This window comes from Chrysochloris asiatica, unplaced genomic scaffold (genome assembly GCF_000296735.1).
Source record: "Chrysochloris asiatica unplaced genomic scaffold, ChrAsi1.0 scaffold00053, whole genome shotgun sequence".
NCBI classification, from domain to species: domain Eukaryota; kingdom Metazoa; phylum Chordata; class Mammalia; order Afrosoricida; family Chrysochloridae; genus Chrysochloris; species Chrysochloris asiatica.
The window spans coordinates 13,936,463-13,952,471 of record NW_006408571.1 but is presented as its reverse complement, the minus strand read 5'-3'; the positions used below and the strand labels follow the sequence as shown (position 1 = coordinate 13,952,471).

Genomic DNA, 16,009 nt, shown 5'->3' with positions numbered 1-16,009 from the left:
CAGTTCTCATAGTGTGGTCCTGAACCAACAGAATTAGCATGATCTCACTGCAAATTCTCAGTCCCACTGAAAACCTACTAAATCAAACATCTGGGAGGAATTGAAAAAGTAGGCAGAGCAATCTGTGCTAACAAGTCCATCCAGTGATTCTAAAACAAGCTCAAGTTTGAGAGCCACTACACTAGATCATGGAACCCACTCAATTGTATGTCAGCTCTTTCAAGCACTTACTCAACATCTACTCTACCCCTAATGTGCAAAGGTAGAGGTGAGAAAATAGAAGAGAATAGAGTCAACAGTTGTTTGACAAAAAATAGACAATGCTCACGAGAAAAACTATGAAAAAACAATGTCAGAAAAGGTCTTTAAAAAATTGGGTTTACAGTTTAATTAAGAAAGGATATTTATAATTAATGCAATTTTTACACTAATAGATAATGGTGTTAGTCTCTAAAGTATAGCAGCATCACAGATATTCTGAAAGTCGGATCAATTACCATAGGTTTCTAGTGTTTAAAAATAAATAACAAATTTTACCTGTAGCATTTGTTGGAGAAGTACAATACTACTGTGAGAGAGCCACTTAGGAACCTCATATTTCCCTCTCTACAACAAAAAAAGAGAAAGAAAACATTTCAGAGATTAAGGTTCAATCAGCCTTGACACAAATTTCTAAGGGTAACAAACATGCTGGAGGTTTAGCATCAGGATTAAAAACATTAAAATCTATATCTTGCCTTAAAGAACAAAGCTCAGTAGATTAACTACTCTCACCACCTCTAAATGACCCATAAATCAAAGGTGACCTGGGACACAGAACATAAGAGTGGACAGTATTTTCAGATGCTTTGGCCAACTCTCTGGGACTCAGTAGTTCAGTCTCTGTGTGACTGGCCCTCACCCATTAACACCCTTGGCCCCCCATATCTGAGTTTCTCCTTATTCCTGAGACCAAAACCTCTCATGAATCAAATCCTGGATTCCTGACTTACTCTCTTTCTTGGAAAACTGTCTATTTTCCTAGTCTCTCAAATATTTAGTTTGCTCTGGCCAGAAAGAGGAAAAATCAGCCTGAAGACAAGGACCCTCCCATTTGCTTACACTCCCACCCCAATCTGCTCCTACAGTGTTCTCTGGCATGCCTCACTCACTAGTCAGGACCTCAGGTACACTGGGTCTTCTACTCATAGACCCATTTGCTGCTTACTCTCTGAATGCCATTCTTATATTATTATCTCTTCCTTGTATTATTACCTCGAGGATAAGTCTGGTTCTGAGGTCTACTCAAACACACAGATCACAGGCCCTTAACCACACACACCAGAAACAGTAAACCTTCCAATTCAGACACTACCATCTAAAACAAAAGTGTTCCTAAATAAAAGGTCATTTCAACAGAAACCAGATGCAGAAGTAAATATTCAGATCAAAGTATAGAATGAGTTGTCCACCAGACTGACTCCAAATCCTTTTATGCCTCTTTTTATCAATGCATTTTGAATTAATGAAGTATCTTTTAATAGATTCCCTATGCTATAAGCTAGTACCATAGAAGCCATCCTATCTGAAAAGAAGCAGAAAAAACAAGTAACTGAGAAATGAGGTGTTGGGCACATTGGAAAACAGGCATGGCTTTGAAGTCCAGATACTGTTTAAATTCCAGTTCTGCCTCTATATAACTCTATGAATCTCTCTGAGCCTGTTTCATACAGAGTTTGGATTCATACTTCCTAGATTCAAATCCAGTATTTACCACTTACTGCCTGACCTCGGACAGGCTACTTAACCTCTCTGTACCTTAGTTTCCTCATCTGTAAAACACATAATACTAGTATCTACTCTCTAGGATTGTTGCTAGCTAGGACTCAATGCTTTAATAAAACGATTTAATACACTTAGCACAAGGCAAGGCACACAGAAAGAACCCAATAGTGGCTACTACTACTACAACTATTGTTGTTTTTTGTTAAATGCCATCAAGTCAGTTCCGACTCATAGTGAACCTGTATAGAGTTTCTGAGGAGTGGCTGGTGGGCTTGAACCTCCAACCTTCTGGCTAGCAGTTCAGTGCTTACCCTACAGTGTCACACCAAGAGTCCAACTTTTATTACTACCTTTAAAATAATTAATACTAGTAACGAATAAGCACAGGACAGCTAACCACAAGGTTGGCAGTTCAAACACACGAGCTACTTTATAGGAGAAAGATGAGGCTTTCTGCTCCCATAAAGATTTGCAGCTTCAGAAACCTTTTACACAGTGGCTATGAGTTGGAATCAACTCAAAGGCACTTAACAACAAAGGAATAAAAGAGACAGTATATCAAAGCAGTCACTACAAAGCATTCACTGCGTAAGAGGCATTCAACAAATGTTTGTGGAAACTGAAATAAAGAAGAGAGGGAGACAGACTCATAGCAGTAGTGGACCAAAAATAGAAATGTTACCCAAGAAGCATGCAGAACAGAGTGCTAAATATCAATCCAGCAAGAAAGGACCCAGCCACTCTGAGGAATTTCAGAGATTTGCCCCACTGGCGCTGTTCCTATCACCTGAAATGTATGCATCCTCTTTTCCTGTGTGGACAGATACCTGTGACCAGACACTACCCCCTGCCATTATCAGCTCCATTCACTGCACTGAAATTCCAGTAGAAATCAAGCCCAGAGGGTGATTCTGTTGTTCTGCTGCCAGACTTTATCTAACCTCTTATTTGTACTTTAAAATGTACAAACCACTTGTGTGTATATTTTATCTACACATCACATCAGGCAGAGGTTATTAAACACATTACACAGATGAGGAAACTAAGTGTTTAGAAGATTAGTTACTTAACATATAGGACACTGGTTTTCAGTCCAGGATGATTTTGTCCCACTCCCACCCCCTGCCAAGGAGCATTTGGCAATGTCTGGAGACCTTTTATAATGTCATGACTGGGAGGGCGTGTGTGTGTGTGTGTGTGTGTGTGTGTGAGAGAGTACACATACATGCTCTACTGGCATCTAGTGAGTAAAGATACTGCTAAACATCCTACAATGCTCAAAACAGCCCCATAGCAAAGAATGGCAATAGTGCTGAGGCTGAGAAACCTTGTTATGAAGCAAAAAAGGGGCATCCAAGGAAGTCTAAAAGCAGAAAAGGCAAAAGGTCCCTTATTTAAACATTAAAACCATGTATCTAAAGACCAGACGGAAGACTTCCAGAGAAGGACAATTCTGCTGGGGGAAAGCAGTTCTACACAAAAGGCCCCATGTCAGCCAGGGCTGTGTCCCTTAACCCTCAGGCTTTGAGGATTCTTGTTTGTTCAAAGAACCTTCCAAATAATAGCAAGAAAGGAGAACTAGCAAACCCAAGTTGGGGAGGGGGGATGGGGAGGAAGAGAAGGATCCGTGGACTAAGAAAGATAATACTGGGAATTCTAGCAGCCATGAAATTGCTCATTTTTCTTATGGTTCTCAGAGTGGCAGGCAAGCTCTCAATGCATAATCAGAATACTGTACTCAACTTTATTTATCATTGTAAAATATAATCTCATGAAGAGACAATTGCCTTGTTTTCTTTAATAAGACTGTAAATTTTAATTTTTAGAAGGTAATTTTACTTTCAAGGTACTCAACTTTCATTTACTAAATTATTTATACTTCCCTAAAGGAGTTCTAAGGAGCTCTGGTAGCATAGTAGTTACGAATCGGGCTGCAATCCGCAAGGTCAGCTGTTCTGTGGGAGAAAGATTAGGGTTTCTGCTCCTGTAAAGATTTACAGCCTCAGAAACCCTGTACAGGGTCACTATGAGTCAGAACCGACTCCATGGCACATAACCAACCAACCAACCACAGGAGTCCTAGTGTGGCGTTGTGGGTTAATGCGCTAGACTGCAAAGTCTGGTTCAACCTCACCAGTCACTCCTTGGACACCCTCTACAGGGTCACTATTGGTCAGAACGGACTCGATGGCACTTAACAACAACAATGTTTGTGTGGATTCCTGGTGTAGTGTTGTGGGATAAAGCACTGGACCCTCAAGGTCAGTGGTTCAAACTGACCAGATGCTCCTTGGAAACGCTATATAGAGTTGCTCCAAACCAGGATCAACTCGACAGCACTTAACAACAACTATAATATTTGTGTGGAGTCTTGGTGTGGCACTGTAGGATCAGCATTGGACTGCTAACCACCAGGCTGCCGGTTCAAACACACCAGTCACTCCTTGGAAACCCTGTATCGGGTAGCTATGAATCAACTGCACTTAACAACAACATTTGTGTACCCAGAACTGGATGTAGTACAATCATGCTTGCCTCTAAAGCAGTGATGGCAAATGAATAAAAGTGACATTAATAAGATTAATCCTCAATCTATTAATAATTACAGGAAATTGCAGTTGAGCATTTTGGTTAAAATAGTCAACAAATGCAAAAGATACACAACGGCTGACTCTTAAACAAGAGTTGCATACAGTGTATCAAATATTACTTAGTTTTTCAATCAAACCAAGAACAGAGGGAAGTGTTATTCCCAAGTGGGGAATTTTAGAGCATTCTAGGCAAAGATACATACTCCATGCAAGTGATACGACACCTTAATTAGATTCAACCAGCAGACTGTATTACACTGCGACTCGGAACAATAGTTCTGAGGCAAGATTACAATAAATTTCAAAATCTATAATGTGTGAAATTAAATTCCACAATAATGCATAAAAGTCCTAATTTGAATCAATTTTCAACTTGCAAATACATGAAAAACTAAAAAATGAAATTCAGAGTAGTAGAAACAAAGAATATATGGTATTAGTAAATAATATTAATTAGGGAGGCTAGATCTCTACTGAACAAGAATTAGACACTTTCTATTATACTCATTTCATTGCAGAGATATTTGACTTGCCAAAAATATGAGAACTTGGATCCATCAACTATGACTTGGGTATAACACTTTTACATTAATTCAGAACTCACTTTGTTGTTAATTGTTAAGTGCTGACTCATAGTGATCCTATGTAAGGCTTCCAAGGAGCAGTTGGTAAGTTTGAACTGCTGACCTCGCGGTTCAAACTGACCTTGTGGTCTAGTACTTATCCTACAACACCATACCCGGACTCCAAATCCATTAGTACACTCAAACAAATAAAAGAATACTGAAGTTAGAATGTGGGTATTTCTTGAAATAATACATTAATAATTAACAGCATTAATTCCATACTTATGAATACAACTTAAAATAACAACAAATGAAGGCAATCAAATAAATTAGGCTTAATAAGGTCAGACAGGTTAAAAATAAAATAAAGTTTAGTGACATCAGTAAACTAGGAACACCATAGAATTTTTTTTTTTAATTTCAATGGAGTATTAACAAACATTTATTTTATCTTTGGGGATAAGACTGTTAAATTCGGATTATGTATACAACCAAGATACGCACTAAAACCCAGTACTTAAGAGATGGTCCTGTTCTATTCAGTTTTTAAATTACAATTTAGGATTCTAAAGTAGTTAAGAAACGTGTAGGTGGTACATTGTTGGCAAAAACAGATAATATTACAAGAGGGAAGAATGAAATATCTACATTTCAACAACAGTAAATGCTAGGCTGAAACAAACAAGGAAAACTGAATGTGAATAAATATAAGTCAAGGAACTTATAACTACTCAGAGCTGGACAGGACCCTGGAAATAAATGATTTACTATAAAGCTCTAACTGGACTGATGAGAAAAACAAGGACTACTGAAGGTCCTTTCAGAAACAACCTCGAAAGTCAGTGGAAAAGTGGATGCACAATACTATCTAATACAAATGAAGAGAAGCAACTCATAGTCTTCATAAATCTGAAAGTTGAGTGTCTAGCAACATTGCCTAGTTAATGAGCACAAAAATAGCTTGAGATGGGGTTTACTCCAATGGTGAAAGCACATTTTATTTATAAAAGGTGTTTGGAAGGCAACTGGATAATGTGCAACAAAGATGCCACTGAGGTGCACCTGACCCAAGCCTTGGTATTTTTAATTGCCTTATATGCATATGTGTTAAAGCTGGGCCATGAAAAAGGAAGACTAAAGAAGAATCAAATCAAAGTCTTTAATTTACAGTGCTGGGGAACAACACTGAATACACCATGGACTAACAAACCAATGTATCTTGGAAGAAATACAGTAAGGATGCTCCTTAGAAGTGAGGAGGGTGAGACTTCGTCAAGCGCACCTTGGGCATGTTATCCGGAGGGACCAATCCATGGAAAAGAACATAATGCTTGGTAGAGAGTCAGCAAAAAAGACCCTCAATGACACACACTGATACAGTGGCTGCAACAATGGTTCATTCATAGTACTGAGGATGATATGACCAGACAATGTTTCATTCTGTTGCAAATAGGGTTGCTATGAGCTGGAAGCAACTCAATAGCACCAGACAACAATTCAAGTTTTAAATGTTCCTATCCTTGATTGGAGTCTTGGTATGGCACTGCAGGATAATGCGCTAGACCACAAGGTTGGTTTGAACCGTAAGGTCAGTAGTTCAAGCTCACCAGCCATTCCTCAGAAACCCTACACAGGCTCACCATGAGTCAGAACTGACTTGACGGCACTTCTTCCAACACAGATTTGTTTGTTCTGGCAGTCCTGGTACTTTTAATATTCTTCTCCAACACCATAATTCAAATGCATCAAATATTCTTTGTCCAACTTTCACATGCATATGAAACAATTGAAAATATCATGGCTCAGTAATTTCTTAGACATTACCAATACCTTGAAGGAATGAGTTGCTGGGTCTCAGGACTCAGAACCATAGTTTCAGGGGACAACACAGTCAACTGGCATAAAATAGTCCACAAACGCATCCTCCTTTGGCGAGTAGCAAATGTATTAAAAAATAAAAAAGGGTTACTGGTGAGAAAGAGACTGGACGAACCCTGAGACTATGGCCCTTGGTCATCTTTCAGGTCTGGAACTAAACTCAACCTTTTGGCTCAATTTCAGCCAAGCAATAGATAGGTATACAGAGGAATAACAACACTAGTGAGGCATGTACACAACAGAATGGTCAGCACATATCAAGCAAACCCTCTGCAACAAGAACACAGGAGACTAAGTGACTAGATACATCTGGGGATCCTGGAGCCCTAAGCTTCAGAGAATAGGACAGAGAAGAAGACTGAGTGCCGACTGGAAGAGGAAATAGACCAGGAGCAGTAAGAGAGAAAAAAAACGGACTGTCAGGAGTCCTGGAGTCACCTAGCCATCTTCCGTTTTTGTGGGCAGCTGTCAATACAGTGGGCTGGTGCCATAGAACAAGGCTGCAGGTTGAAATCAAGGGCAGTGTGGTTCTCCCTTGTGTCCCCCTGCTCTTGGTAGCCAGGAGTGTGGTCAGTCCCAACTCTCATCAGCCCGGTGGCCAGCGGCACCCCCTTCTGAGCAACCTCTGCTCTGCATGAGGTTAGGTACTAGGTATACTACTCCCACCTCTGGAATCTGTGACCCCATCCTGAACTATGCTACAAAACAGCAAAGAACTGTGTTGACACTTGCAGTCTCTATCACAATCACCATAAAACAGCCAGCGTGCTCCTGTGAAGACCTAAACCAAATCATGTCATTCCCCTACTCACAACCATCCAGTGGTCTCCATTTCTAGCAGAGGAAAAGACAAAGTCCTCAGAATGACCTGCAAAGCCAATGCAATTTGATCTCCCATTCCGTGAGACCTCATTTCCTACTATTCTCATTTGTTCCACTATCGTCACCCTGGCCCTACTGCCTTTCCTTGGTTTCACCAGGCAGACTCCTACTTTTGCTCTAGCTATTTCCTATACCTGAAACACTCTTCTTCTAGACATCTGCTTAACCAACACTCACCTTCTTCAAATCTTGCTCAAATCTCACCTCAGTGAAGTTTACCCTGGCCACCTGTTTAATCTTTAAGTATGCAACTCACCCTTCCCTGCCTCCACACCACCCCACAATCTGCACTCCTGATTCCTCCTGACTCTGCTCACTATTTTTTTCTTTTTTACCAATGCAAGTCTCACCCTCAATATAATTTATTCATTTATAAAGTTTCGTATCTTTTTCTGTATCTCTACCACCTAGCAAAGTGTCTGGCACAGATTAGGTGTTCAGTAAATATACAGCTGCTTCCTCAATTGAAAAAATATTCAATGAATGAATAAAAAAATAAATTAACAACAAATGGTTGCCTTTCTGGTAAGGGACCAACAAAACAAAAACCTAACAAAAGAGGATAAGCAGTATCTATCTGAGAGAAAACAATTCCAAGTGGAAGAAACAGCTAGTACAAATGCCAGAGGCAGGTACGTACTTGGCATGTTCAAGAAACAAGAAGAAGAGAACAAACAAGATGGCAGATTGGGTAGACGTGCACTGAGGTGCTCCATCAGCAACAACACAGAATACAGGACCAAGCAGGCTCAGGAGATGGTCTCAGAACTCTGAACCACTTACAAAATAATATTTAGAAAGTTGGAAGGCTTACAGGCATTGGAATTTGTAGGAGAAGCAAGAAATCCAGTACTTTCTAATCCAAGGCGCTCAGCTGCTCCCTGAGCGGCCATCTTTGGCAAGACAGAACCAGGGAAGGATCAGAGCAGCCACAGGCGCCAGGCAGAACCATGGAGATAAAGGTGTGGACATTATATTTTTTGTACCTGTTTATTGGTCTCTCGCTGTCTGTGTACCTCTCTCCATTCTGGTGACTAGAGGGGGTGCTGGAGCGAGTGGACACCTCACGCTCACCCTCGAGAAAGTTCTATTACACAGGTGCACAGATCTCTTCAAAATTAAAGGGACAGTTTCCACTTAAAATCAAATAGCAGCACAAAACAGCCACAGCTGGCCCTGAACTGTTTATCACTAGGAAAACCGTTTATCACTGAAAAGGAAACAGGCTGAAAATTAAATCCTGATTTATATCATAACAACCAACAGTGGCACCTTGAAATTTTTCAGAAAGAAGAGCGAAAAGGGAAGCCCATCTCCTGATCACATTTACCTGGAGGCAATCAGAAAATACCAAAACACACACCCATCTAAATTTTAAGGCCACAGCTAACCCCTGAATATGCCCAAAAGCCAGAAACAGATGACATATCAGCACATGTCCAGAAAAGAGATAAAGTGACTGAGACAAATGAGCTGGAGGTAGACCTACACTCCATACTAGAAGATGAGCTGGCTTTGGAAATGCCTGAGAAGGAATTCAGAAAAATGATTATAAAATGTATCAAAAACACTATACAATGGAGGTGAGAAAAATAAGGAAGAAGTCAGGAAAGCACTACAGGAACAAGCAAATAAGATACAGCATTGGAAACAATTCAAAACCTACAGAAAGAGATCCAAACGGTTAAAAACAGAATATCAGAAATGCACAATACAGTGAAAGGACAAAGGAGTAGAACTGACGAGACAGAAGCCAGAACTAGTGAGCTGGAAGATAAATCTCTCAATACCACTAATATAGGAGAACAAACAGAAAAAAAGGACAAAAAAAATCTGAAGAAGGTCATAGATTCATGTTAGAAAACATGAAGAGAAATAACTAAGGAATTATCGGCATTCCACACAGGAAGAATCACACAAGTCCACAGAAGAGATAGTTGAAGAACTTCTGGAAGAAAATTTCCCTGACATCTTGAAAAGTGAAAAGATAAGCATCCAAGAAGCTCAATGAACCCCAGGAAGGATAGACCCTAAAAGAAAAATATAATAATAATCAAACTCTCCAAAATCAAAGACAAGGACAGAATCATGAAGGCAGCTAAGAAAAGAGAAGTGTAACATACAAAGGCAAGCAAATCAGACTAAGCTCGGATTTCTTAACAGATAACATGCAGGCTAGAAGGCAAGAAGGCAATGAGGAGACACATAAAACCCTGAAAGAAAAAAAAATTGCTAACCAAGAATCCTCTACCCAGCAAAGCTTTCAATAAAATAACGACGGTGTAATCAAACATTCCAGGATAAACAGGAGCTAAGGGATTTTGCCAAAGCCAACCCTGCAATGAAAAACATCCTAAAGGGAGTTCTGTGGACAGAGAACCAACAAGAACAGATAACAACCAGAGATCGACGTATGTGGCAGCATCACCAGGAAGTGAATTGACAAACTGAAGAGTCGAGAACAGAATAAAGCTATAAGAACAAATTCAGAGGATCTGGGAGATAGATAAGTCTATGATCAAAACAATTACAATGTGAAAGAAGGTAAACACAGAGGAACAGACATCTAGGTGGCAGGAAGGTCAAGTAAATTACAGGTTAAAATATACTGTCTAAAATGGAGGGAAAAGTTAAAGAAATATAAGGTAACCACAATGGTGGGGTTTCGGGTGGGGGGTTTCACAGGCAGTGGAGGGAGGCAACGATAGAACACAGAGTAAAGGCAGACACATCATAGTTTGGGTGTTGGGGAGGGCAATACAAGAAGGGCAAGGAAGTGGAAGAACAAGGTAGATAGGGGAACACTGAGACAGGTTTGGATGGCCTAAGTGGGACAGAGGTAAATAGTGATGCATGCTCAACCTTGGAACAACAGGGCTTTGTGCTATAGAAATCTAGGCATAGTTTGAAGAGGGCAAATAATACTAAGATGCTTGACTGTCTTATGAATATTGGTTTCCTTTGCCTACTATTGTAAAACAGACACTTGAGTGGGATAGAAAAGAATGTTGGGAAACATGATAAGAGAAAACTTGTAAGCCCGTCTTCAGCCTATAACTGACTGGAATACCTAAAAGGGGTTCTAGAACTTGCCCAGTGAAATTGGCCCCTTGCAAAGCCTTTACAGAGTATAGGACCTTACGTAGGACTTATGAGGTGGGACATTCCCACTAGAAACTTATGAGGTGGGACATTCCCACTAGAAAGGACAAGCAGACCAGCCTGGAACAGCTAGAGTGACAGAAGATACATCTTCAAAGAAAGATCATCAGGAAAAACCCAAAACAAAAATGGCAGCATGACTGACTACTGCAAGAATAAGCAAGCTGTTCGCCAGGAAGATATCAAGGCAAACAATCAAGCTCCTTCAGGACAAAACCCTCTCTAAGACTGAAACTCAAAGGGAACATATGAGCAGGCATGTAAGCTTGCTGGCAAGCACACTGGTCTATTGGTGAGTTAAAGAGGGGGAAAAGCAGCAATGAAGAAATGGGCTGAGTTCAACCACGGTCCATTGACTCCTGTTGTCCTGGAGATAAGAGAGAGAAGAGGAAGGGCTGCTAGTCCGATGTGTGGTGAGACCTGGGGACACCTGAGCCCATGGACAAGGACATAGCCACAGAGGGCTAGAGCTAAGTAAGAGTGAAGCATCCAGCTGATGTGAAGTGTGAGGAGAGGTACAAGAACACCCAATTATGCAGATAGTACCCATTTTACCTAGCCTCAATGACTTGATAATTAGAACTAGACTAGAGGGGAAAAAAATTTGATAAAGGAAACAAGGGTAAATTGCTACAATTTGATGGACTTGACCTATACTCATGGAGGTAGTAACTCTAAATACCAACAGAGAGGGAAGGAGTCTTCACATCAAGTATTAATGTTATCCCCTCTGTACCAGGGTATAGACGGACTGGCAACTTAGACATTGGCTACCTAAAATGAGGGGGCAATAAAGGCATGAAGTGACTGGCTTACAAGGTTTCAAGAGGGAGTTTAATTTAAGAGTGTGTGGGGGAAGAAAGAGTCCCCACTGAATAGTTGTCATCTAGATAGGTCTGGTTAAGAGATGGAGATAAGATTCTTATGAATAATTGTTATCATGACTAATTGCAACTATCACAATTGTAAAGGTAGATGTTTTGTAACAAAAATGGGGGAGCAGTCAATCTTAACAGTCAAGAAACAAAGGATCCTAGGACCATCAAGGGAGAAGAGCACAAGCTGAATGCAAGACCCTATCCAGAGAAGCAGCGACACCAGAGATGGAGGCAGAGATGGGAACATGGAGAGGGGGAGTGGCTGAGGACTCTAGATTCATGGGAAGAGAGGGACTAAGAGATGGTGGCCAGGAGGCAGACATGCAGAATGTGCCCTTTAGTGGTATAAATGAGTATATATGCGTGAGTGTTGTTGTTACTTTTTTAAAAAGAGCTAAAGTGAATAGAAAGAAATACTGTTAACTGATGGTACATGGAAGAGAATGTAATCACTGTGAAGAAACATGCTGTATGATTTGTTCAATGTAAAACTGATGATCTGCCCTGTAAACTTTTACTCAATCCACATTAAAAACTTAAAGGGAAAAAAAGAAGAAGAGTACGTGTGAATGAGAATGGAAGCAGTAAGCAATGAGAACGGTGAGGTTAATGGGAGACAAGACCACCCAGGACAGAGCCTACAGCCCAAAGGGGAACTATGACTTGGCAGAATTCTTAAATTTCATCATCACTGGCTTTAGAGGTTGATGTATAAATCTGAATAATAGTGGTATTAACTGATCTTCCTTGTAGGCGTATGGATATTATCCTATCACGGACAGCATTGTACTTCATGACTGATCTTGATATGTTCTTTATGATGATGAATGTGACTCCATTCCTCTTCAATGTGTCATTCCAAGATAGTAAACCACGTGACTGTCAGATTCAAAATGGCCAATACCAGGTGGGGCGCTGTGGGTTAATGCGTCAGACTGCAAAGCCATGTGAACTGCAAAGTTGGCAGTTCAAACTCACCAGCTGCTCCTCAGAAACCCTATGTTGTTGTTGTTGTTATGTGCCGCGGAGTCAGTTCCGACTCATAGCGACCCTGTACAGGGTTTCTGAGGCTGTAAAACTTTACGGGAGCAGAAAGCCTCATCTTTCTCCCGTGGAACAGCTGGTAGTTTCGAACTACCAGGAACAGCTGGTAGTTTCGAACTGCTAATCTGGTGGTTAGCAGCCCGATTCACTATGGATCAGAATCGACTCAACGGCACTTAACAACAACAAAGCCTAGGATACGTTTATGCATTCCATTTTGACAATTTCCAATTTTCCTAGACTCATAATTAGTACATTCCACATTCCGATGAGTAGTGGAGGTTTACAGCTTTTTCTCTTCGTTTTGAGTTGTGCCCAAGCAACAAATAAAATCCCAAGGGTTTTACTCTATATTTGCGTCATCAGCATTAACAGAAAAGTTCAAAAAAACAGAAAACAACAAATGTTAGCAAGGGTGTGGAAAGACTGGGGGCCTATGTTGCTGGGAGAACTATAAAATGGTTCAACCATTCTAGAAAATGGTATGGTGCTTCCTCAGAAAATTGGAAATAGAAATACCTTATGACCCAGCAATCCCTCTACTTAGTATATATCCACAAGCCAGGACATGAGTAGATTCACAGCAGCAAAAAGATGAAGACAGCCCATCAATGGAAATGCCCATCAATGGAAAAACGGATAAACGAACTTTGGTACATACATACAATGGAATACTACACAATGCTGAAGAATAACAGTGAACCTGTGAAACACCTCATAGGACATTATGCTGAGTGATATTAGTCAATCAAAAAAGGACATATATTGTACAAGACCATTATTGTAAAAGCTTAAGGATAGTAAGTGACATAGCCACAGAGGACTAGAGTGGAGAGTGAAGCATCCAGCTGATAAGAAGAGAGGGCATATGCACAAGAACACCCACACTTGCAGATAATACCCACTTGACCTGGCTTCAATGACTGGATGATCAGAGCTCAACTAGAAGAAAGAAGAGGGAAAAAAAGAGTAATCTGATACAATTTGATGAACTTGACCTACACCTATGGATGCAGTAGCTCAAAAGACGGAACAAATCTTTACAGCGAGGATCATCCTCACACACTCCATACACAGAGTAGACAGGGATGGGCAACTTGGACATTGGCTACCCAAAATGGGGGTAAACTTGTAAGCCAGTCACTTCAAAGGCAAGAAGTGACTGGCTTACAAGCTTTCAAGAGGGAATCTAGATCCAGAGGGCATGGAGGAAGGTAGAATCTCCAGTGAGTAGTATCCAATCTGTCTAGGCAGGGCTGATGAAACGAAATGTGGGCAGGTCTCTTGTGATACAATAGTGAATAATTGTTATCACAATAATTGTGAGGGTTGGAAATGCAAAGGTAGATGTTTTGTAGCAAGGACGAGAGTGATTAACTTTGCAGTCTAGGAGCGGAGGTCCCTGGGACCATCAAGGGAGAAGAGCGGAGAACGGGGCCCTACCCAGAGAAGCAATGACACCAGAGGCAGAGATGATGACGGGGAGAGATAGAGCAGCTGGGGACTTTAGACCCCGAGAGGGAGAGGAGCTGTGTGCTGATGACCAGGGCCGGGGGGGGGCCAGACTTGCAGGGTATACCCTGTGGTTGGCTGATGATTCATGGAGGGGATTGTAACCACGGCAATGAAATTATATACGATAGAATAAATGTAAAACTAATGTTTTCCCATGTAAACTATCACATAATTCACAATAAAATAGTTAAAAAAAAAAACCTTAAGAATAGATTTCCATATAGAAAAGTACACATATCATCAAGGTAAAACTTGTTAAGCTTTAAAAGTCAAATTCATAAATGTAACAGCCCAGATCACGAAATAGAATAGAGCCATTCTGAAAGGATCATAATAGGAGGTCCTAGATAAAATGGGGGGAAAAAATACAGAACAAAACTCAAAACAACGAAAAAGATCTGGTTTTCTAGTCAGAATGATAGAACCCTTGAAAACTATAGCCCTTAGACACCCTTCAAGCCTGGAACTACGTTGACTCCCATGGCTCAACTTTCAGCCAGTTAACAGATAGGCCTATCCTGGGGTAGTACGCTAAGATAAGCACTGGACTGCAAGGGTCAGTTTGAACTGTAAGTTCGGTGTTTCAAACTCACCAGTCACTACTCGGAAACCCTATACAGGGTTACTATGAGTCAGAACTGACTGGACAGCACTTCATAACAACAACAACATAAGATAATCAAAAATACCAGGGAGTTACAACTCCTTAGAACAAGGGTTGTTGTTGTTGTTAAGTACCGTGGAGTTGGTTCAGACTCACAGTGACCCTGCACAGGGTTTCCGAGGCTGTAAATCTTTATGGTAGCAGAACACCTCATATTTCTCCCACAGAATAGCTGGTAGTTTTGAACTGCTGACCTTCAGGTTAGCAGCATGATTCATAACCACTACGGTACCAGAGCTCCTTAGAACAAGGGTGGGGAACATTTTTCTGCCAAAATTTATAACATCATTCACGGGCCAAACAAAACTATCAACTTAAAACATAGCCTGCTATATTTGCTCAAACATTTCATTAACTCACCCCTAATGAGACTGCAAGGTCGATTTGAACTGCAAGGTTGGCAGTCTAAGCTCACAAGTCACTCCTTGGAAACCCTACGCAGGGTAACTATGGGTCGGGAAAGACTTAACAACAACAAGTGTGATAGCTGGAACCATGGTTGCCTTGGCAGGGCCAGACCAAATGATTTCACGGGCCAGACGTTCCCTACCCCTGCATCAGGACAATCAACCACAAGAGATCAAAAGGTCAGCATTTTCCCAGGGCTAAATCTCGGAAGGCAGCAATAGAAAAGAAGGATGAATGGAAATAATAAACATCCAGAGGAAGTGGCAAGAGCACTGTTACACTGTGGAGATTGTAATCAATGTCTCACAAAACAAAATGTACAATAGGGGTGATACGGATGGGCAACTTAGACATTAGCTGCCTAAAAAGGGGTGGGGGCAATAAAGGCACAAAGTGACTGGCTTTCAAGTTTTCAGAGGGAGTTTAGTTTCAGAGTGTGCTGGAGAAGGGAGAATCCCCACAATAGTTTTCATCTTGTCTAGATGGGTCTGGTAAAAGGAGATGGGGATAACTGTCTTATGATTCAATTGTGATTAACTGTTATCATGACTAATTACAATTGTCACAACAGTAAAAGTAGAAGTTTTGTAGCAAAAAGGGGGCAGTAGGAAGAACAAACAAGATGGCGGATCGGGTGGACGTATAGCAGAGAGCTCC

The 16,009-nt window shown here is 40.9% G+C and overlaps 1 protein-coding gene across 8 annotated transcripts in view; it reads right to left on the bottom strand.

The window, feature by feature from the left end:
• Window positions 1–16,009, bottom strand: part of MELK (maternal embryonic leucine zipper kinase) — a 109,922-nt gene that overhangs the window by 70,668 nt on the left and 23,245 nt on the right. For all 8 annotated transcript variants that reach the window (XM_006863109.1, XM_006863110.1, XM_006863111.1 and 5 more), the window contains one exon: window positions 538–606. In XM_006863109.1, coding sequence (XP_006863171.1) covers window positions 538–606 — 69 coding nt within the window. The remainder of the gene's footprint in view (window positions 1–537; window positions 607–16,009) is intronic.